The 23,637-nt window shown below is 33.0% G+C and overlaps 1 protein-coding gene across 1 annotated transcript in view; it reads left to right on the top strand.

Moving 5' to 3' along the window:
• The window catches only part of LOC110038894 (pre-mRNA-processing factor 19-like), a 33,288-nt gene that overhangs the window by 5,031 nt on the left and 4,620 nt on the right, over window positions 1-23,637 (top strand). Inside the window, exons 4-11 of the mRNA XM_020743812.1 lie at window positions 3,020-3,082; window positions 3,825-3,911; window positions 12,891-13,035; window positions 13,121-13,239; window positions 13,490-13,606; window positions 21,419-21,514; window positions 21,608-21,667; window positions 23,416-23,490. Of these exons, the coding sequence (XP_020599471.1) occupies window positions 3,020-3,082; window positions 3,825-3,911; window positions 12,891-13,035; window positions 13,121-13,239; window positions 13,490-13,606; window positions 21,419-21,514; window positions 21,608-21,667; window positions 23,416-23,490 (762 nt within the window). The remainder of the gene's footprint in view (window positions 1-3,019; window positions 3,083-3,824; window positions 3,912-12,890; window positions 13,036-13,120; window positions 13,240-13,489; window positions 13,607-21,418; window positions 21,515-21,607; window positions 21,668-23,415; window positions 23,491-23,637) is intronic.

Raw genomic sequence — 23,637 nt, 5'->3', positions numbered from 1 at the left:
AATAAACATATATCCTTACAAAAATGTTAAGAAATTTGTACTACACATAATTTTAACAGTGCAAAATCTGAAGGCAGTATAAATACCACAAAGTGACTATCTTTCATTCTCGCAAGGCCCTTTGCATCCTTCCTGCATCAAACATCATTCTAAGAGTGTCAAAGTGAAAAAATAAAAAAGAAAAGAAAAGTAGAGGACTAAGAGAAGCCATTAAAAGAAGCGTTTTTTTTCAACTCAAAAAGAGCTTAAAAGCCCTCTTACCAAATGATTTAGGAGTTGAAAATACTGGTACTTTGCCAATCTAGCTAAGTATTGTAGTCATCTAACTAGCATGGATTATTGTCTAAAGACAAGCGTCGATTTGAAAGTATAAATGCTTTCTAAAAGGAGCAATGGTCTAAGAGGTTCCAACAATCCAACATTAACTAGTTTTAAGTTAAATGCCAGGCTCGGATCAAAGCCTAAACGTTAGACTTATTGTTATACTCATGTTAGGCTCAATAACCAAATAGGTGTATGCATTACAAAATGCTCCTAAATAAGCTAGCATAATGTTTGCTAAAGGAATTGAACATGTCCTAAATATTTTATTGATTGTAAATAGTGCACAAGCTAATTACAAATAACAAGGGAACTATGGTATTTATAGAAGAGGATGGCACATGGTTAGTTATTGGCTGAATTTCATGCAAGATCCTAGGAATTCTTAGCTTAAATCTTGGCACAAGGAAGATTTAAACCTTTAACAACAATCCTGAGAACTATGGAGAATAGTTTTGGAGCTAAAGGTCCTTTTTATGGTTGACTTACATTCAAGTCCAAGGAAAAAATATTGCTCAAAATACCCTCTAATTTATCTCTTAGTTGCAAGGGGCTAGCTACATGAAGAGGAGAGATGATGCAATTTCAAAACTAAATACCTAAATAAGGGGTTAGCATTATCAAATGTATAGATGAATTAGCTCTTATCTTGCATCTTTAGGATTGTTCTATTGCATTTGTTTTCTATAAATCCCTTGGTTGTATGTAAGATTATTCATTTAATCATTCATTTTAATGCGACAAAATTGAATCCAAGTTCTATCATGCACTATGTTTCCCTCCGTTATCCTATAATAGCTAACGAAGGGTCTCCACTTTCAAGAATGCAGTCACTTTGCTTTCTCTCTCTGATGTCAATCCTCATCATCGCTCTCTCTATACTACCTCCTCTCCCTATCTAATCTCTCTACCCGAGAGTAGTAGAGGAGAAGGATAGCATTGAAGGAGCAAAGTGGAATCTTTTAAGGCAAGGAAGAATCAAAGAAGAAGGATATCCAATGACTTCATGAAAAAGGAGTTTTCAAAAGGTTTGGAAAGATCCCACTAGCTTAAGCTGCTTTTTTTATCAGAAAGCTACTTAAGTGTATGGCCCCATTGTTACTTCTACTTGATATCCCACAATTTCCTTAGTCCATGAATCTAATTTGGGTTTCCTTTTGTTGATGCTTACCTATAAACCTTAGAATATATGATAACTTATTTTATGCTTCAATATTTATTAATTAAAGCTGTCCTAAACCTTGGATAGTAATCAATTGGTGTTCCAATGGTCAATGCTAGAGTATTGGCTTGGCTTTGATACTCACACTCTTTTAGCATATCTAGTGTTGCAATGAAAGTTACCAATAGTCAATCTCCTTAATCTAGGCTCATCGGAACAAATAGGGATTATTATATTTAAATTATAATTTGTCGGTGTTTAAGAAGAAATTTACTTTTTTATTATTTGTATCATCTTTGGTTCACTAAGACACCTTGGAAGACATTAATGATCTCCATTATTATGTTCCTTGGGCATCATTAATGAAGGGATCTTGTTTTAATCTCAGTGCATCCTATTTTTGTTTCGTTAATAAGGTTTTTGAGGTGTTTTCTGAAATTTTAATTTGCAGATCATGTTACAACGTGCCTACTATGGGCATCTTTATCATGAACATGAATATTGTTTAGTTAATATTAGGAAGACCATGAAGCATGACTTGTTTTAGTGAGTTTCTTCCGATATACACTGGAAAGTTAAGCAGGGAGGCTTTCGTATTTTTTTTGTTTATTTCTAACAAAGAAAAATAATTGCTAAAATCATGTTGGTTGAATAAGCTAACAAATTTTAGGATTAGCCATATGCGCTTGTCAAAAAATGTACAAATAGAGAGTGTCCCGAGTGTTTTGCAAAGTCTAGGCGAAGGATATTGCGTTCTTATAAGACAAGTCAGGCATAAACTTTATTCCTTTTTTGTTTGCATACAATCTGCTGGCATTATCTTAATCGCAGAGGTTATTAAACTTATCCTCAGGTTTTTTGCAAACAAAAAACATATTGTCAATCGAAAAAATATAATGCACTTAACCCTAAGCCTAGTTTAGAAATCTTGTTAATGTATTACCATATGTCTAAATTTGACATTCCACCATTTTTACCTTGTAGTGTTTGAATTATTGAAACCCAATGCTCTGGCTAAAATAGAACCATCAACATTTTAAAGAGTGTTTATTTGTCTATGGTTTTTGAGTTGCTATTTATTTTCGTACAACTAAATGAATGAAATGAGAGCAAGAAAAAGCTACATTATAACATGTAAATATTTATGTTTTGATTTTTGTTCTAGTTTTTTGATCATCATAAGTGTTATTGAGATGGTTAAATCTAAATCTATTTTTATTTATACTTCATAATTCGGAGACGATGATCTCCTCATCAGCTCCTTGTATATAAGTTTGAGAAGGGCATATAGACATGCGGTGAACTAGACCAGAAACATTATTAGAGTTCATTGAATATTTGGTGAGCATCTTCTATTGGTATGGACTCTCGGTTGCTTATCAACTATATGTATTACATTTAGATTAAAAGTTGGTAATGCTGGTAAAATTATGTCAAGCTCACAAAACTCTATACCTAGGTTATTATCAGAATAATTTAAAAATCAATCATTATTTATTTTTATGTTATGTCCTAATTCATTGTCGTTGTTTGCAGGTAGTGAAGCCTCGACCCTTGCAGGCGGCAAGCATCCCAGGATTGCTAGGCATGTTTCAAAATGTAGGTATTGTTGAATTTGCTTGTTTCATGCAAGTGTTTTTATTTCTCAGCCTCTTATACATTTATATGATTCATTCATTTAGTATGTTTAAATTCTTTTTGTGTATTAGCAATCATACTTTTTTTTTTGTATTCTAAAAAGCTAGCCCAAAAAATGTTTGGATGAAGGCTAATGATGATGGTGATAAGATGGTTTTTTCTTTCACTTTCTAAATTTTGATGAATGAATTAGCAGTCTTCGTTTTAGGCTTATGCATATATTTTTAAATATTTTTAATCTCTGACTAAGCGGGGATTTTTGGATTATGTAACCATGAATTTGAAGTCCATGTATTATTGTATGTTGTCGTTATCTCTTGGGCTTTTCATTGAAGTGCTCCTCTTATAAGACACTTCGTGATGCATCTGGAATGCTGTAGCACTGTGGGTTGTTGGTCTATATATCCGTCACAGATGGTTTTGATCACGGTCATCATCAACTTATTTCTTATTTGAAACTTTTTTTGGGTTTATTCTCTCAATGCAACAAACTGTTTTGATTAATTGCTAAAATTAAACCTCATCATTTTCTTATGTTGGTGCAACTATGTTTTAATGTGATACCAATTGCGGCATTTTTTAGTGATGTGAAATTCATGAATTTAAATAATCTTGTGTCTGCTCTGATGATCTGAACTCACTTTTAATTTACCGGGTTCATATATTTTTATGGGTAGATGTGACAACAATATTTTTTTGGCAGGAATGGGATGCTTTGATGCTATCTAATTTTGCATTGGAACAGCAGTTGCATACCGCGAGGCAAGAACTTAGTCATGCCTTGTATCAGGTATTCAGTTTTTCATGCGGTTTTTTGTTTTACTCTTGAGGAACTTTACATACTAGCAAGTTTTGCGCGTGCTTCAGTAACACTAGTGATTTTACGAACTTGATAAATTGCTAGAAATAATCTGTTACTCCTTTTGAGGACTAAACAAATTTACTGTGCATACGGGCTTATGTGACTGGCTGATTCAATGCATGAGAACATTCTTTAGATTTTATTCGTAACATGGACAAATAATTGTTTAAGTTTTATGGAAGATTGACATCCATACCACTCAGTTTCTATATATTTACATATCTAACAACTAAACTTCAATTTTTACATGCATACCCACCGCACCTATGCATGTAAAGATGCATTTGACTTTTTAAAAGTTGAAATAGTGGTATTTTTATGTGATGTGAAATAATTGTGGGCTATAAATGTAAAAAATGAAACCTTAGGTGTTAGATATGTAAATACATAGGAATTGGGTGGTATGTATGTAAATTGGGTGGTGTGTATGTAAATTCCCCTAGTTTTAATTGTCATGACACCTTTATATGATTATTAATGTTTCGTCATTGAGCTCATCAGAAGGTTTTGTTGAGAGCATAACCTTTGATGTACGTTTTCTGGGACATGCATGTATAATACCGCAGGGGTACCTTCAAAGATGCATAAATCATACGACGGGTTGGAGTTTGAGTTTTGCAAGATAAATTAACCTTTTCAAAGGCAGAAACTCATTGGAAATATATAGGCTGTTTCCTATTATATTTAATTGATAAAGGAAGTATTTGTTGTTGTTGACCTCTTAATGATTTTGCTGTCTGTCGCCCGCACCTATGCAGAAGTTTCCAAGATTGCCTCATCCACCACCTATGCAGAAGTTTCCAAGATTGCCTCATCCACCACCTATGCAGAAGTTTCCAAGATTGCCTCATCCACCACCTATGCAGAAGTTTCCAAGATTGCCTCATCCACCACCTATGCAGAAGTTTCCAAGATTGCCATCCACCCCACCAATCCTTTGTGTTGTTTCTTCTTTCTTTATGTATCATTGTGATAAATATCTGAATTGAAATAGTCTAATCATGTCTTATTACTTTTTTTCTTTTTCGTTATTTCTATTTAGAGAAGTATTTTTTGCTATCTTGAGAAAAAAAATGTGGATTATCTCTTCTATTTATACCTAGCATATACTTCAAACTATTTGAAGAATTGAATCAATAAAGGCTTTCACATATTTTTATGACATTTAGAGTAATTCCATTAGCTCTTATATTTTTTCTCCCATCCTTTTTTGGTTGTTCTTGCTTAAAACCTTCTTAAGGCCGTAACTGCAAAATCATTTATTAAGGTGATATCCAGCACTAGTCCATATATCCTAATCAAAGGCATCACCTTATTATAAACCTTTGCCTTTCTTGTTATTGACCACAAGTTTAATGGGCAAAACTTCATTTAAGGGTATTGTTCCTCGATTTTGTTTGTTTGTCTTTGAGAAGGCGTGGGGGATTTTCTTATAGGACTGATCCATGTACCAAATGAATAAAGCCTCAAGTTTAATATGGGGATGGTGAAAACTAGCATTATGATGTCTTGGCTGATAAAATTCCATGACAAATGAAATTAGAGAAACATTTATATGCTACACGCATTAAAATGCAGCTTTTTTGTAGGATTCATGAAGCCTTCTTTAAGGTATGAAGAGAAGAAAACATGAGAAATGTATTGTTGGGGGGTGCTCAATGATTCCTGTAATTGGACAGCTTTGCCCTTGTAGCCTATGCAACTAAATTTAACCATCACCAGAAGACTGAATAAACCTTAGTGCGATTATTGTCACATGATGGACAGCTTTGCCCTTGTAGCCTATGCAACTAAATTCAACCATCACCGGAAGACGAATAAACCTTAGTGTGATTATTGTCACATGTTAGGACACACTCATGAAAATTGCCAGAAGATACTCAGAAAAGCTCCTGACTATAATTCAGTAACAACACTAAATTGTTAAGTTCATGGTACTGACTCAATCATTTAACTCAAGAACGTTCAACAAAAGGGATATTGAATTCTTTCAAAGATGGCTATGGCAATCATTAAAGTCTCTACAAACCCTGCGAACCTCTGTATTTGTTGTGAGCTTTGCTTTTATTGTTGAAAAAGGTAATTCTCTAAACGCTTACCGATTACATCTTGAAATGTAAAATCCATGATTATCTACTCATTAATTCTCTAAGAACTTTCTTAGTTACATCTAGAAAAGCAAGATTGACGAATATTGACTCAATTGAATCACATAATTTATGACGCTCTCCAGAAATTTCACTGTTTGAATTGCAGATGTTTCCTTTCTGCTGTTGTTGGAATTATATCTCTCATACATTCAAGGGATATTGCTCTTAAATCTATGCTTCTTGTTCTAAAATTTGATTGTAACATTTTTTTCCATCAATAAAATTACAATTAGTTATAATTATTCCCTGAAATATGCGAATTTCAGGTTTTGTTTTCAAGGAAGAACATTGATAATGTTGGAATGGTTGTTGATCTCTACTTTCTGAGAAAAGAACACAATTATGAAAAAACATGTGCAAATTCATCTTCTAGCATGAATAACAAGAATGTCCATGTTATGGCAGATTATGCCATCCAAATTTCTTGTATCTAAGGGTTTGTTTAGGGCAGCTGCAGTTTTTCAGCTGTAGCTGCTTCGGGGAAGCTGACTGTTTGTTTATTGCAGCTGTGTGAAAACAATTGCGGGACAACTGTCTGGAAAAATGACCATTTTGCCGTTGTTTAGTAAAACTGTTTAAAACAGAACTGTGACAGCCACATATTTGATACTTCAGAAGCAAAAATTAATTTCAAAACAGAATAAAAGTTTAATCAACCAGCTCCACATCATATTAATCAAGTTTTTCCATATAATAACATCACTTTTAAATAAAGAAAATTATGCATTTAAAAATTTTCAACTTACCTTACTTTAAGCATTGCAGTGATGCAAAAGAGCTTATTAAGATGCGTTGAGATTTATATTAGAATCAATCAATTAGGTAAGTTCAAAGTTTAGCAAACAACCAAGATTGGGCCATTACAAATGAAAAATAGTACCATGGAGTTTGCTTAGAAAAGTACTAACCATAAACTTGCAAAAACAAAGCTTAATATTAGGATGTTAATTTGCAGTACCATGCCAAATCTTGCAGTGTGTGTAGCCATAATTATATGCTGAAAATTAGAATAATATTTTTACATGATTAATCAAATATTTAGAGCTCTAGAGTGATAGAGGTTATTAAATTTAAAACTTATTAGATGTATCCAATGAAGACTTGAAACACTCAAATTTACTCATTAGTTTTCCACTTTAATATCTCATGAGAACCAATAAAAAAAGGGTAAAACGACAATAAGAACCCGTAGTATTAGCATGATGCTAGATCTGTCAATTACACCTTTCACTGAACCTACTACATTAAAAAGATTATGAAGAAATCATCACAAAATCAGAACAATAAAAAAATTTAATTTCCTTCAAGATCTGATCTCCCTAAACCTAGGGGGTTTGTTGGCCTACGATTAAAATTTAACTCAAGTAGAATTTAGCAAATCCTTAAAATGCAATTTTAGAAATTTTGGTGATGGTATATCCAAAAATTGTTCGACATGGCAGTTGCTAAATCTAACTACATCTTCCAAAATTATTTGATTCGTTTTTCCAGTTTTATGATTTAAATGAATACAAGGTTTAATCTATAATCTATAATTTATTTTCCAAATATAAGATCTCACTACCCATATCCCCAAAATTCACCAAATCACGAATTTAGCCATTTAGGGCAGAATAGGACTAAAATGAAATTTCACCTAAAAGAAAGATTAAATTCCAAAAAAATAGTTTGACCCGATTTGAGTTAGTTCTTGCTTAAATCTTGCTTAAATATGAAACACTTCCTCAATTAATATCTAGCTCAATAGCATCATCAAATGTATCATTACCGATAACAATAATCAATCATCGACAAATTATCGTTGCATTATAGAAGGAAAGAAAGCAATCTCTAATAGCTAGCTAAGCATAAATGATCGAGTACTTGAGCGAAGGAGTAAATCAGACTATTGCTGAGAGATCTTGGAGCGGACCAACATTGGATGACCTCCCCCTCATGAATCGCCATTGCTTTGTTTCTCTCTCACTCTCTCGCCTACCGCTGCCAAATTCGCGTTCCCCCTGCGTGCAGGACGCTAAACCAAACAATAAAACTTCGCGTTCCGCTGCCGTGATGCAGGGGGACCGCGGTCATAAATGGACCCTAAAAAGATTGTTTCCTACCTTATCAAAGCAAAATTTTAGATCTTATCAATGTGAAATTCGTCAGTTATCTAAGCCCAATGGTTATTTTTCCATTTTTTTTTATCGATAGTGATGTCTGGGGTCAATTATATCATTAGCACTAGGTTGTTCGTCACATTTATTTAAGATCACTTTAGATTCATTTGATTGTTTCTTATGAAAGTTAAAATTGAAGGTAATACCTATATTATAATGCAATAACATGGCACAGACATAGTTCGAAACTATAATCCTAATTTTTTTGTGGGTTCTAGAACTATTTATTGGATCATGTTTTTGTTCATTATACACATATTTTGACACTACTGTTAAATGGAGTCATTGAAAGTAAAAAAAATAGACATATGATGGAAGTGCGTCAATTAATCATGCTTATGTTGCTTCGAACTTGAACCCGAGTTGCATTAGGTGTATTTTCTTTTGGTACTCATTGAAGAAAAAGGAGTACAAGTGCTATTCACCATCAACAAAAGAATTCTAAGCTATCATGGATGCTACCTTCAAAACTAAATCTTTGACACCAAAGCTGATATTTAGGGTAGAATTTTATTAAATATCTTTTTTTTGGGTATGGGGACTGCTATTGATCCATCCTTGTTCTTGCCATTAGTTCAAATAATCTCTAACGTATTTCTGCCAAATTCATTTTGAAACAAACGGTCACTTTTCGGAGCCCATGCACAACGCTGCTGTTAAAAAATGATTATTTACTTTTGGGGTTTACAATAAAAAAAGGATTAATAATCCATACATTTCTTGATACCGAACCACAATTTCAGACTTAATATGGAGACCTCTTAACTTCTTATCAATAATAAAACCAATGAGCCATCTTTATGTTATATTGGTCAACCTGTTGAATTTAAGAAAGATGTTAAATTGTGCACCTAGCTTCCTATGAGCAAATTTTGTTCATATGACAAGTTACCTCCTAACTATTTTATTTTGGTCATATCATTAATGAATGCTTAAATTTCATACAACTTTCAAGAAGTTCTTGGGCTACCTAAATAGAACTATGTTGTAATAGAAGAAACATAAATTCTTAAAAGAAATGTGACATAGAAATTGCTTAATTTTCTAATGGAAATATAGTATTTATATGTAAGTGGATTTTCTCTACCTTTATGAAAGTATTAAATGATCTAATACTTGTTTGGTGACCAAGCACTTCACTTAAGTTAGATAAAGTATGAATAGATTTTTTCCTTGATGATTAAACTTAGACGTCATTTGTGTACTATCATGCCTTGCAACAAACTTGGCTCGACCCATACATCAAGTAGATGTTAAATTTATTTTTTAATGTTGATCTTGAAGATGGCTATATGAATGTCCCTCTTTCTGTGAGAGTCAGTTCAAATTTGGCAAGATATGCTAGCTTGGACAACTATGATAGGGTTTGAAGCAATCACTTTGCGCATGATCTGACCAATTATCAAGTGTGTTTACCAATTATCAAGTGTGTTTAAGATGGATGGATTCTCTCAAAGCTAAACTAATGCCATTTTAATCATAAAATATATGTCAATTTGCAAGGCTGCATACCAATTGTTTGTTTTGATAACATTATCTTTATTAGAAACAAAAAATATATTTAGGCGAAAAAAATTGATATTAAAAACTTCGGAAAACTTTGATATTTTCTAGGTAAATTACTTGATAAAATTGTCTTTTATGTATTTCAATGAAAGTATGTCCTTGTTCTTTTTAAAGAAAATGAAATGTTGAGCTGTAAACTAATGGACACATCAATCAATTCAAAGGATAATATGAGCACTGAGGATGGAAGTTCTCTTACTGATAAAAGAACATATTTGAGACATGTTGGGAAACTAGTTTATTAGACACATACCAGTTAACACGGCCAATAAATTCATGAATAATCCCACCGAAGCATATCGGGACTCTTTTTCGGATCCTTTAGCTTATGGATAAGAATCTTGGCGAAATAATAGATTTTATAAAAAATCTCAATAAAAATGTGATAATCTTCACTAATTTAGACTTATCAAGTTCTGCTAATAGTAGGAGATCATATAATGGGTATTGCACATATGAATGGGGAAACTTGAGAAGTAGGAAGTAAATTGTTGTGGCACAAAGCAGTGCTGAAGAGGAAGTATAGGGCTATGTCATATGAGATTTTGGAAGGTATCTGGCTGAAGAAAATGCTTAATTCCAAAGAATATATCATGTGATAATAAAGCCACTGTCATCGTTGCAAAGATTGCAATCCTTCGTGATCGGGTCAAATTTATAGCAATGGATCACCAGTTCATCAAGGAAAGTATGTTTGCATTCCTTCAAAACTTCTGACGATTGAAATTCTCATTAAGGTTATGCACCTCATCAGTTTTGAAAGTTTGAGCTCCAAATGGGCTATGATTGGTGTCTTCTACCCAACTTGAGGATTTTATTATTTGCCACATCAGTTTTGAAAGTTTGAGCTCCAAATGGGGTATGATTGGTGTCTTCTACCCAACTTGAGGATTTTATTATTTGCCACATCAGTTTTGAAAGTTTGAGCTCCAAATGGGGTATGATTGGTGTCTTCTACCCAACTTGAGGATTTTATTATTTGCCACATCAGTTTTGAAAGTTTGAGCTCCAAATGGGGTATGATTGGTGTCTTCTACCCAACTTGAGGATTTTATTATTTGCCACATCAGTTTTGAAAGTTTGAGCTCCAAATGGGGTATGATTGGTGTCTTCTACCCAACTTGAGGATTTTATTATTTGCCACATCAGTTTTGAAAGTTTGAGCTCCAAATGGGCTATGATTGGTGTCTTCTACCCAACTTGAGGATTTTATTATTTGCTTCTGATATTTATGAATTCTTGAGTGTCCACAACGTCCATCCAACTGCATCTGTCCAGTAAGTTTTCAAGATTGCCTCATCCACCTCTACTATCCATGTCACTGCTCCTTTCTCCTTTGTGAAATATTGAATGTAATAAATATCCAATTTCTAATATTCTGATCATGTATTATTATTATTATGTTTCTGTTTACTTGTTTTTGTTTAGGATAATTTATTGAATTATTGTTGATTATTTCTTTTATTTATATGTTGCTTGACTCTTAGGAGTCTTTAACTTGAATCAAATTAATAAATTCATTCATATATTTCTATTGGATGCTTAATAATTAAATACTCTATATTAATTTCCGTAAGTCATGCTCTGAATTTGTGGACATGTGGAGTTGAAGAAATTATTATGGATCGGTTGTTTTAGTTATAAAGGGAGATACTGCTCAGATAGAGTTCAAGAACCTTCTAGCTGTATTGGTAGCTCAACTTAAATTGTTGGATTTGTGCTTGGTAAAGTTGATTATTAAAAATTCAGTCTTAAATGCATTTGCATCATTTAAAAATTAGCTATCCAAATATTCTCAATTCATTGCAGCTTTTGTTTGTTAGAAGTTGTATTTGTGATCTTGTCATGCTTCTTATCTTGTCTCTTATATAGGATGTTGATGGCATTTGAAGATTTAGCTCTTTGTCAGTCGTGCTTATTAAAAATGCACAAAAGATTATACATTTCTTGCTTGGGCTTTTATAGAGATTTTTTTTTTATATTGCGAGGTCTTATTAATAATGAAGCAATTGCAAATATTTATCCCCTATCAGGCTTTGCCTGTATTTATTTCCATTGCAATTCTTACTATAACGTTGTTCTTTTTTGGTTTTGTCAACATTATTCTTTTGATTTAAATGAGTGGCAGGTACTTTAAATTTGTATTGTTTTTCTTTTTTTTGTTTAATTCTTGTTGAAGTGCTGACTTAAACTTTAGCAGTTACTGATTGTGTGTGAAAAATTTCATCACACAGGCCACATTAACAATCCAAAATAAAATGCATCTTTATAATATGGTTTTACCTGTTTTCAAAGTGTGGCGTGTTCTTTTGTTTTTTAGCTTGTCAGCGATGGATGGTTCTCAGCAGATTGAACATTTGAAGTTGCATTAAATTAGCTACATGCCATAAACCGTACTTGTTTTTACAAATTGTGTTAATCTGCTGAAATCGGGTTATTTGTGTTATATTTTTTATATGAAGCATTTTGTTTAGTGCCATTTTGATTCATAACTGAGTTCATGTTTCTAATGCGTATTTTTTTCTAGTACATTTAGTCTTCCTCCAATCTTTGTAGTAGCCACGGATGTTTAGACAATTTGCATTGCCATTTTGATCATGAAGTAATAACTAAATGTGCGTTTCTAATGTAAAATTTTGTCCTGTACATTTAGTCTTAAATTTTTTTTGAATTAGAATACTTTATTTCAATTTTCTCTTATTTGATATTAGTTGCCGTAATTTTTTTTTTTTCAAATTATAATGCTTTATTTTAGTGGCAGAGGATGAAAGTTCTCCTTGATTTGATCCTATGGGATCTGCTTGATAGTTTAACACAGCTAGTCGCTTTCCATCATTTTCCTACTACATTTCTTTCCTCTTTAGTTTTTTAATTTAATTTACTTATCTACAGTAATTAAGAGAGGTTGCACTTCGAATATCATGTTATTTTTGTTCTTTGGTATCTCTCTCTCTCTCACGCACGCACACATGTATGTATGTATGCTTGTATATAGATATCGATATGCATTAAGAAATTGCAGTATATGCCAGCATGATGCTGCCTGCCGTGTAATAGCAAGATTAAAAAAGGAAAGGGATGAGGCAAGGGTACTTTTAGCTCAAGCTGAGAGACAAATTCCTTTATCAACCGCTGTTACAGCTAATGACAATGCCATTGTTAGCAATGGGAAAAGAGGTTTGTGTTTTTTTATTGATGTTGAAGTCTAATATTGAATGGAAAAGTAGCTACTTTTTTAACTAGTTATATACACCTATTGCAGCTGCAGAGGATGAATTTGGTCCTGATGGGAAAAGAGTTCGTCCTGGTATTACTTCTACCATTATTAGTGAACTGACAGAGTGTAATGCTATGCTCTCAGGACATAGGAAAAAGCGTCAGGTACATAATATTTTTAATTTAAATATTGTTTTCATGAATACTCATTAACTCATGTTTTTGAACATTTACGGTAGTTATTAAACAATAGAAATAGAAGTCCAGTGACTATAATTTGGAGAGATAATTTCTTATTTCGTATTCTTATCTAACAAAACTCTTCTGTGCTGTAACAAATCTCAGTTATTGAAAATGCTTTTGCTTGTTTACGGCTGTCATTTAATCTCTCTTTCTCTCCGTTTATATTTCTCAGGTTCCTCCAACATTGGCATCCATTGATGATTTGGAAAAATATACCCAAGTATCTAGCCATCCCCTTCATAGGACTAACAAGCCAGGCATTCTCACTGTGGATATCCATCCTTCGAAGGTAGATGTGTTGATATTTCTTCTCTTTTTGTCATTTTACTTTGGCGTGCAAAACTTTTTTGTGACGCACTCAAAATATAGGCCGAGTATGTATTAGGCTCGGAAGATGGTTTTACTTTTTCATGAAGAAATGCCAAATGGTGTTGCCAAGCAATGATGTTCATCAACGGAGTGGTCAACATTCATATTGTTGCTTTTTTGCATAAACAACGGATTTTATAGCTGGCATAATGGCAATTTATTTATCTATTTTGCGGTATGTATGAAAAGCCCTTAAAAAATATAAATGAATTAATGAACAAATAGAGGAAGAGGGGGAGAGGAGAGAGTGGTGTAGGAATAAAATTCAAAATATAAAATCAGGGATTAAGTCATTTTGCATCAATGCGGCTAGTTGGTAGCCTTGAGGATGATCGAATTGTAAGCCTCAAACTGAAAAAAATTTTATAAAATTCTGTAAAACATGATTGACACTTTCACATTCTTCAATATTGCGGTGTATGCATGCTAAATGGTCTTTTAGTTTTTGAAAACCACCATTAATCCTCGTCATAAATTTTGAAGTTCAAGTGAACTCTTTTTGACATCTTATTTTGTTATTTTAACTTAAATGTCATATTTACAAGTTGGTTTTTTCTTCTGGCACCATCGACCATGGTATACAAATAATTGATCGGATAAAAAATTCCATAAAAAAACAAAAAGAAAAAAAAAAGTTGAAAGGGAAAAAAATGAAAATAAAATTAAGTAAAGGTGCCAAAATCATCTATAAAGCATTTAAAAAAATAAAAAATAAAAAAAAATCCATTTTAAGAACCTATATAAGTTAACGTGGTTTAGTGTGTTAAAAATACTTAAAAATGGTTATAATTAAAATAAATACTTGAACTAAAACTTAAAAATCAAATTAAAAAAGATTTATATCAGGCATATACAATAAATTTAAATTTAAATAAGCTTTAAGTTTGTAGGTTTATTATAATATAATATGATAAAAGATTTTTAATTATTTCATTATAATTTGAGACACTGCTAACAAACCCCCTAAGGCATATACCTCAGTAAAAAAATGAGTTAGTCTTTTTCAGACCATTAAGTTTAATATTAGATGTGAAACTAGCCAAGTAACAAACATTTGAATTTTATAGGACACAAATTATTAATATTTAATTCTTTAAGTAATATTTTCAAGCTTTGATGAAAATTGAAATTATGATGAAAATAAATTATAGATGAAATCCCAATGACAATCTACTCAAAACAATGCTTATAAATTGAGGTCAACAAAGCTATACAAATACTTTCAAATTTATGCATTTGTTGGGAATTGGATTGTATCAAATTTGATTAAAATAAATGTCATTCTTTAAGTGGTAACAACATTCAGTAGAAGAAAGTACTAGTAGGAAAATAATTCACAAGAAGATTTAAGCATTTTGCTTGTATAAGGCGATAACCCCTCCTTGAAAATTTTGAAGTCCATCAGTCGATTGAGGAATTCAATCTTGAAAGTTGGAGTAAATGTCCAAATGAGAAATTTATTCATGTACAAGTTATTCGGTTTTCTATTTTCTGACCCCTATTTATAATGACAAACCTCAATAGGAATTTCCTTTATAATCAACCTGAAAATGAAAAAAGCCCCTAGAAAGGAAAAATATAAAAATATTAAAGTTGCGAAGGACTTGATTCTCGTAGTTCTTGAAGCATGTGATGGAAGGGAATCATCTCAAATGATGGAAACAAGAAGTTGGAAGAGATGGGCTATTAAGAGTCTGTTTGGGGTAGCTATAGTTTATTTAAAAGCTGCTGCACAACAACTGTGACAGAAAGCTGCTGCGGATAAACTGATTGTCTGTTTGTTTTTGTAGTTTTGAAACAACTGTTGCAACTATTTCTGAACAAATGACTTTTCTGCCTTTGTACTATACTGCTGTTTATAACAAAGTTGTTCATATTAACACATTCTACACTTGAAAGTAAATATCCAGTTCAAACATTACAAAATAAAAATCGTCACCTCACTAAACAATAACACAAAAATTAGAAAAAAAGACTATTAAAATTACAATTGATATCGTGATAATATTATTTTTAAAATGCACTTGATTTATGTCACGCGATAAGCCGTCCTCCAATGAAACTCTCAACGACCGATTACTATCTGCAGTGGAATTCTCCAACCCATTCGCCGTCCTAAAGAGGCCACAACATTCTGCTCTTCTTCTCGGACACTTGTAAAACGGTCTCCCATAGCTATGTTGCTGTTGCAAAGTAAGCAGAGAACATTGTAGTTCGCAGTAGCAGTAAAATGCTTTGGAGGTATCATAAATCTTTGAGTTCATTATTCCTGAAGGCTTAAAACCACAAAACATAGGCCCTTAGATATAATATTCATAAAAATGAATAATAGAAGTCATCAATTAAAGTTTTATGCAGTTGTGAGGTTTCAGAGAACACATTATATAAACTATCACTACAAGAAGAGAAAAAACCTTATAAAAAAGGGTTTTTGGTTGCTTTAACTCATGTAATATCGAGCTCGTGTGTGTAACATATGTGTATTATCAAACAAAGGGCTATTCAGAAGAATCTTAAAAGCCATAGAACTAAAAAAGGAGAGAAACTTAGTTGTCTCCATTGAGATTTCGCATGTGACAAGAACCAATAACGACATATAGTCCATCTAAAAGAATTCTTAAGGTCGATTGTCTCATCTTAGGCCTCCAAGACCAAATAAAAAAAACATGCAATAAAAATTTATATCCATGGTTGCCTCGTCGACCATCCAAGTGAGAATAATACATACAAAAGAGCAAGAAATATAATTGAGATTCAAAATATAGATAATTGGATGAGACATCGATACAATAAACAATAGTAATTTTCACCGCACATCGCAAATAGAGTAGCAATAAAAAAAAAAAATACAATGTGTCTGTTCAACAATCAATGATGATATTTGTGATCTGCTTTCACATTTCTATCATCTCCCACGCACCTTCCTCATTCTGGGTGCACCTCTCAAGTAATTCTTCTTCTGCCTATGATGAAGATTGCCCTAGGCGATATTCAAATGTTTCATTAAGGACATGTGAATTATTTTCATTAGTCCTGCTGACATCGTCATTGCGCTAGGAATGTCACCGAATATAGTTATGGAGAGCCATTGTGACGACTACAATCTGCAATTTCTTAGGAAACGGATATGCCAGTATATCGTGCAATATCATCTATTTTTTCTTCTACACTTCAAAAGTTCATTCAATGACACCGCGTAAGGATAAATCTCTTGTTAAACATTTCTTTCTTGCTCCGAGCGACATTACTAACTTTTTCAAAGTCAAGAATGTGATATTTGATATCTGAAAATGACTTTAGATACCCGATTTGTAAGGGATATCTATCATTGACCAATTAATATTTATCTGTCACAAATACAATAATTAGTATTGTTGTGAAAATATATCTAATTAGAGTTCATGGTGGAGCAAACCTGGGGGTATGCAAGGAAAGTTGTACTTCCAATTTCTTGTGGCAAATTTGAATATATGACTCGTGTGCACTTTCTTTCCAACCAACCATAACAAATGTAAAACACGTGTTGAAAACACATACAATCATTTTATTTTGTGTTGATGATCCACATCGCCTAATGAATAATATCTTTTCATTATTCGACACACATGCATCCACATGTATTCCATCGATCACTCTAATAAAATTATTAAAAAGTTAACAAGACTATAAAATACTATATTCAATTGACTTCTGGAATTAATGTATAAAAAGAATTATCTTGAAATATGACATATGACAGGTTATGTGTAATTTCTATGAGAGTCCTTTCAAATGTTGGACGTCTGCCTTGATAATTTTTGATGATAAACTTACTGGAACATTCAAACAAATTGAAAAGTATCCACTGATTGTTTTTGATGAGTGTTGGAATCGCTCCATGACTCCTCTCATAGATTTATTCTGTGATAAAATGCAGAGGATTATTGCTAAAACCTCCCTGTAAGTCATTCTGAAGGAGCCATGAAGTCCATGATTCCTGTATAGTTCATTCAAGAGTTAAATGAATATGGGCGGTGTCATACGAAACATATTTCTAAATATTGCCGAGTGCCCTAAAAGAAGCTCTTCAACCAATTTTTTACCAATTTATGATGAAGTCACGCAAAGAGATCAAGCTATGTATGGTTATAGTACTTATGCATCAAACACACCGCAACTGCAATTCATCTGCTGCTTCTCTCTCTTTGTGTGTCCATGTTATTCACTGTATATTGAGCCACTACATGTAATATTCAATGTAATTAGCTTTTGTCAAAACATTACCTAAACAAATAACAATCATATGTAAACTTGAAAAAGGAAAATAACAAGGTGTTAGATGAAAAACAAATATCCAAAGTAGCATTTACTAGTGTCACAGTTAAAAATAAATATTCAAGCAGCATAAACAGTGTCCCAACGAAAAACAAATATAAATTATCTACCAAATAGAAATGATCCTAAAGTTTTACTGTTCTCATGAAAATAACATAAATAATTGACAATATGATCAAAAGTCATCGTTACGAACTGCTCACTTTGGGTCGGGTCTTCAAGCAATTTCATAGAGAATAAATTCATGTCCGTATAAATTTTTGGGGTTGCTTCTAGAATACACTTAACGTGTTGAATTGAAGTTGTTTTTGAAATGCCAGTCATTAGTGCATGAAACAACTAATTGTGGCTTTTGGCTTCTAGTGAAAATAACATCTTTTTTCATTTTTTTCAACCCTCGTACGCTTAGAACAACTGGTAGATTCAACTTCATTAACGTTGAGGTTGGGGGCTTCATTTGAACCAAAAGTTATCTAGACATTCACACACTCAGCTTTGTCAGCAAACTCTCTCTCACTAGGGGTAATTGTATATCCACCCGTGGAAACAACTCCACTAAACATCGTCCAACTTTTCTTCAATCTCAGGGTCGCTTAAATTATTTGAAACCACCTATAAAGTAATGGGTTATTCATATGTTGATGTAATTAAAGAAATTAATAATTGGCAGGGGAATTCTTGCAACATAAATTCTCAGCCTTAATCTCTCGACCCACCATTCTTTGGAAGCATCTATGGTTCGTTTTACGGGGTCCCAACCCAAGCATGTGGATCCATGCTTCTACTCTTTCATATTTTCCAGTCATTTTTTAATTGATCCCACTTATTTTTTAATTGCTTTTGGTCATATTCCCTTCCAGTGCGTTCTTTGAACTTCTTTATTATATTTTGCCAACCGTTCTTATTAAAATAGGTAGGCGGCCTATTTCTTAATCTCTCCTCTTTAATACAAAGATCTTAGAAGAAAAGTTTGCCCTATTTATCCCACATGGCTGACGAACTAGTTTTTTTTGTTTTTACCTTGATGATACTAATAAGAAAAATCATCAAGCAACATAAATGCAAAACAGATGAAAAACAAAATGTCAAAAAAGCCATAACTTGAAAAGCCAACTAAAATGAAACATCACTACTAACAACACCACCATCACCTCTATTTGCACCACCAACATCGCCACTAACAACAACCCCATAAACAACCATGATACAACTTCACCGACAACATGACAATGAAGAACCACCCCCAACATTTACACACACCACCATCACACCATCTCCAACACACCATAACCGCCACTACAACCCATAAACTACAACATAATGAGAAAGAGAGCAACACCACTACACTATTTTCACCACACCACGACCATTACATCAACAGCACCACACTTTACCACCACTACAACCCATAAACGACACCATCATGTGAAATAGAGCAATGCCACCACACCACTTTTGCCACACACCACTATCACACCATCACCACCACACCATAACCACCACAACTCATAAACTACAACATATGAGAAAGAAAGCAACACCACCACACCATTTCTTCCACACCACCACTATGTATTAAAAAAACGCGGCGTAATCTCGACAATTTTCCAGGCCCCTACATTAGTTTTGAAAAGTTGATCACCATCCTTCTTTATCAGATCACAAATCACATTAGACAAGATGACCTCAAACCCAAGTAATTTTCACAAACTAAATTGAGCAAATATACCCATATCCTGAAATTGCCGTAGGCAAAGAAAACTCAAAAATCCATTCCTGCAACCAGAGATCAAAAAGAGCAAAGAGACCAAAAATCATAAAAGAATAAGGATATTCCAAATACTTCTCTTATTTTCTGACCCATTTATTATTCTGGTTGGATTCGGTTGACCCTATTCGGTTTGGGTCATTTTCAGGTTAGACCCGAACCCAACTCAACTTGAATTGACACCTCTAACCATTTGTGGTCAAGCCCATAATTCCTTTAATTCATAGGCTATAGAAACTAGACACTGTTTCTTTCCAAGTTCATTTCTTTTAACACAACAGAGGAGCTTTGCCTGTGATACGAATTAGTATCAAAATCAGCGAACAAATTGCAAGAATACATGGAAAAACTGAAATTAGGGTTAATTTGATTAATTTCCAAGCAAACAAATAAGAATAATGTAATTTGATTAAGCTCCAAGCAAACAAACAAGATATAATGGGTGATCTACAATTCGAGGGAACATCGACTCTCCACAATCCCTAACCCTAACATCTAAAATTCGAGAGGTAGACGATATTTACTAAACCCTAATCCTAATGTTCAAAACATCTTATTAAGCCCTATTTATACCAAATAAGCACTGATCTAATAGCCCAATGAATCCATTGGGGGACAAAATAGAACCTACCTGAGATCCTTAACAAAAAGCCATTGGAGAAGTTTGCAGAGAGTAATTGGAGGAGAATGCGGCTTGATGGAGACTACGAGTCTAGAAATTTTGCATGACGCTTAATAATAGGTTTATTATGAACCATATGAGGGTTTTTAAGTTTAGGATTGTAATACTTTTGGATCGGTTTTGGAGATCTGAAAACTACAATCTTGAACTGAATCAATTTTTTTTAGTTTTGGTTATTCTAGGAACATTGTGATAGAAGAGTACCGCTTAGACGGAAAGGAAAATTTTATAAGAGGGTGGTGAGACCTGCAATGTTCTTTGGCGTGGAATGTTGGCCTTTAAAAGAGAAGCATAATACTAAGTTAAGTGTTGCCGAGATGAGAATGATTAGGTGGATGAGTGGCTTTACACTTAAGAGACAAAATGTGAAATTAATATATTAGTGATAGGGTTGGTGTAGCTCTAGTGACAGACAAAATTAGAGAAAGTTGTATTAGATGGTTTGGTCACATAAAGCGTCGACCATCTGATGATCGGATTAGGAGAGTGAATGTTTTAGATTTGACTTATGTTAAGAAAGGCAGAGGTAGACCTAGAATGACTTGGGCTTATTATATACAAAATGATCCTAATTTATTAGAATTAAATGAAAATATGACACTAAGTAGGATGCAATGGAGAAAAAGGATTCATGTAGCCGACCCCATGTAGCAGGATTAAGGCTTTGTTGTTGTTGTTATTGTTGTTTCTGGGTTTTCTTGGAACATAATCTGTGTCATGATCTGTTGAGAATCAACTTGGACTGTTTGGTTTTGATGGTTTCATAGTTTGTTGGCTATTTTTGAGTACCCCCATGAATACTTTTAGTTATGCATGGTTCGTAGAAATATGTTGACATTCTTTGACTATTTTTATTTTTTTTACTCGAAATGAAAGATTTGTAAAAGATTATTATTTTGTTTGATTTATTGAGCTGTAATGTTTATTGGGATAGGCCAGCATTTTATGTGTTTTTGGATGATTTGCAGGATATCATTGCAACAGGAGGAGTTGATACAAATGCGGTAATTTTTGATCGTTCTTCAGGTCAGATACTATGTACGCTAACTGGACACTCCAAAAAGGTTGCGACTTTTAGTATTTCTTCATTATAGTCACCTCTATTTCTGTTCATATCACTAATTATGCATTTGATATTTTTCTTACAATTCTTTCAGATAACGAGTGTCAAATTTGTGCCAAAGGATGAGCTTTTTGTGACAGCATCTGGAGACAAGGTGTGTTCTCATGATATGCTTAAAATATGTCATTTTTTGCTCATTGATGTTCTCTTTAGTATATTTTGGGAGCTGTTATTTTATTATATTTATATAAATAAAATTATTATTATAACGGGACACTCCTAGTATGCCATTTGGGCCTGGAGTTTAGTTTTACGGACACTATTAATTGTGGTTGGCCAAGAAAGCCGTATAAATCAAAAATTCAAAATCAAATTTAAAAAAAAATGATTGATTCTGTTCACCATGAGTTAAAATAGGTTTTAGTTTGTACAATTGTATAAATTGATTGGTTCAGCTTGGTTTTTAGGGTTTAAGAAACTGAAGAAATTAGACTTGAGTTAAGCTTTTTAATTCATGATACATCTTTAATCTTTTAATAAAAAATAATGAGTTAAATTTATACCTTATGCAATTGTTTCCGAAGTTGAATTGTGATTTTGTTGGAAGTAGTGAATTTGTATTGGCATGTTCAAGAATTTTAAGTTTCACAAATATGTTGAATGCACGGTACATGATTTAATAATTTTTGAAGTTGTCAACTATGCTAAGTGGCTATTTTGTGTGATAAAGTTATTTGAGTTGGAGTTACGAGTAAGATTTCGAACATGTGGAAACATTAATTGTTTATGAACTGTGAGCCTTGGAAAGGGGGAATACTATTTGATGGAGGGTTTCACCAAACTTCTTGCAGCATGAGATCTTGACTATATTAGCATTCTTTTTATATATTGATGAATGACTATTGATGCTGCATGATTAGGTTAATTTCTAAGAGTTTGAGAAAGGTGTCATTATATAAATAAATTTCAAAGGTCGTGTAAGGTTGATTCTGTTTTAAGTTAATCCAGTTGATCTTAATCTTCATATCACGTGGGGCTTTATTATACTTTCTTAGCTCTGGTGCTTGAATCATTGTCTTTAGGTTTTTACGGTGCACTTTTTACCTCCTGGTCAGCCAGGATTATAAGCACATTAACCAGGTGCTTTCCCAGTGTTACTAAATGTTTTTATTTAGATTCTCCCATGATTAAAAATAGATGCTCTTTGTGCATCAGCTCATTAGAAACTGTGGATATTTACATATTAAATTTCACATTCTTCCATCTATAAGAATTTTGGCACTCAACTTTGTTAGTATTTTTATTTCGTTAAGACATTATTTGTTATCAAAATTTCTTCTCATCTCGGAGTCAACACCCCTCGGAGTCAACACCCGTTATGGAGTCATCAAATCTTTTTCCATTAGTGAAACTCGCTTGCCTGTAGACATTCAAGACCATGTGTTCTTGTACAGTGTTACTAAATGTTTTTATTTAGATTCTCCCGTGATTAAAAATAGATGTTCTTTGTGCATCAGCTCATTAGAAACTGTGGATATTTACATATTGAACTTCACATTCCTCTATCTATAAGAATTTTGGTACTCAACTTTGTTGTTATTTTTATTTCATCAAGACATTTGTTATCAAAATTTCTTCCCATCTCTGAGTCAACACCCATTATTGAGTCATAAAGATTTCTTTCCATTAGTGAAACTCGCTTGCCTGTAGACATTCAAGACCATGTGCTCTACTACAGTTGGATCCATATATTAATTGCACATTATCCTATATATTTTTGGGAAGGGTTAACTGTGAGATGCTGGTTTATGAGCGTATTTTACTGTGATGAGGTTTTTTTTTTGAATTATAGTAAGTTTTCAAACTAATGTCATTCAATTCCTTAAACACACTTTACTGCAGACTGTTCGTGTTTGGCAAGGGACTGACGATGGGAATTACAGTTGCAAACACGTCCTGAAGGACCATACCTCTGATGTGAGTACATTCGCTCAAAGCTTGCTTTTTAAATTTTGAGCATGTTGGCCATCTGTATTTTGCATTTTGAATTGATTGCCATCATGATTTCATGAAACTGATAGTTTCTTAGCCCCTTAAATTTGGTGGATAGCCAGTATTGCAGCA

This window comes from Phalaenopsis equestris, unplaced genomic scaffold (assembly GCF_001263595.1).
Source record: "Phalaenopsis equestris unplaced genomic scaffold, ASM126359v1 Scaffold234275, whole genome shotgun sequence".
NCBI lineage: Eukaryota > Viridiplantae > Streptophyta > Magnoliopsida > Asparagales > Orchidaceae > Phalaenopsis > Phalaenopsis equestris.
Note: the sequence above shows the minus strand (reverse complement) of the source record. Positions and strands in the feature narration are given on the sequence as shown.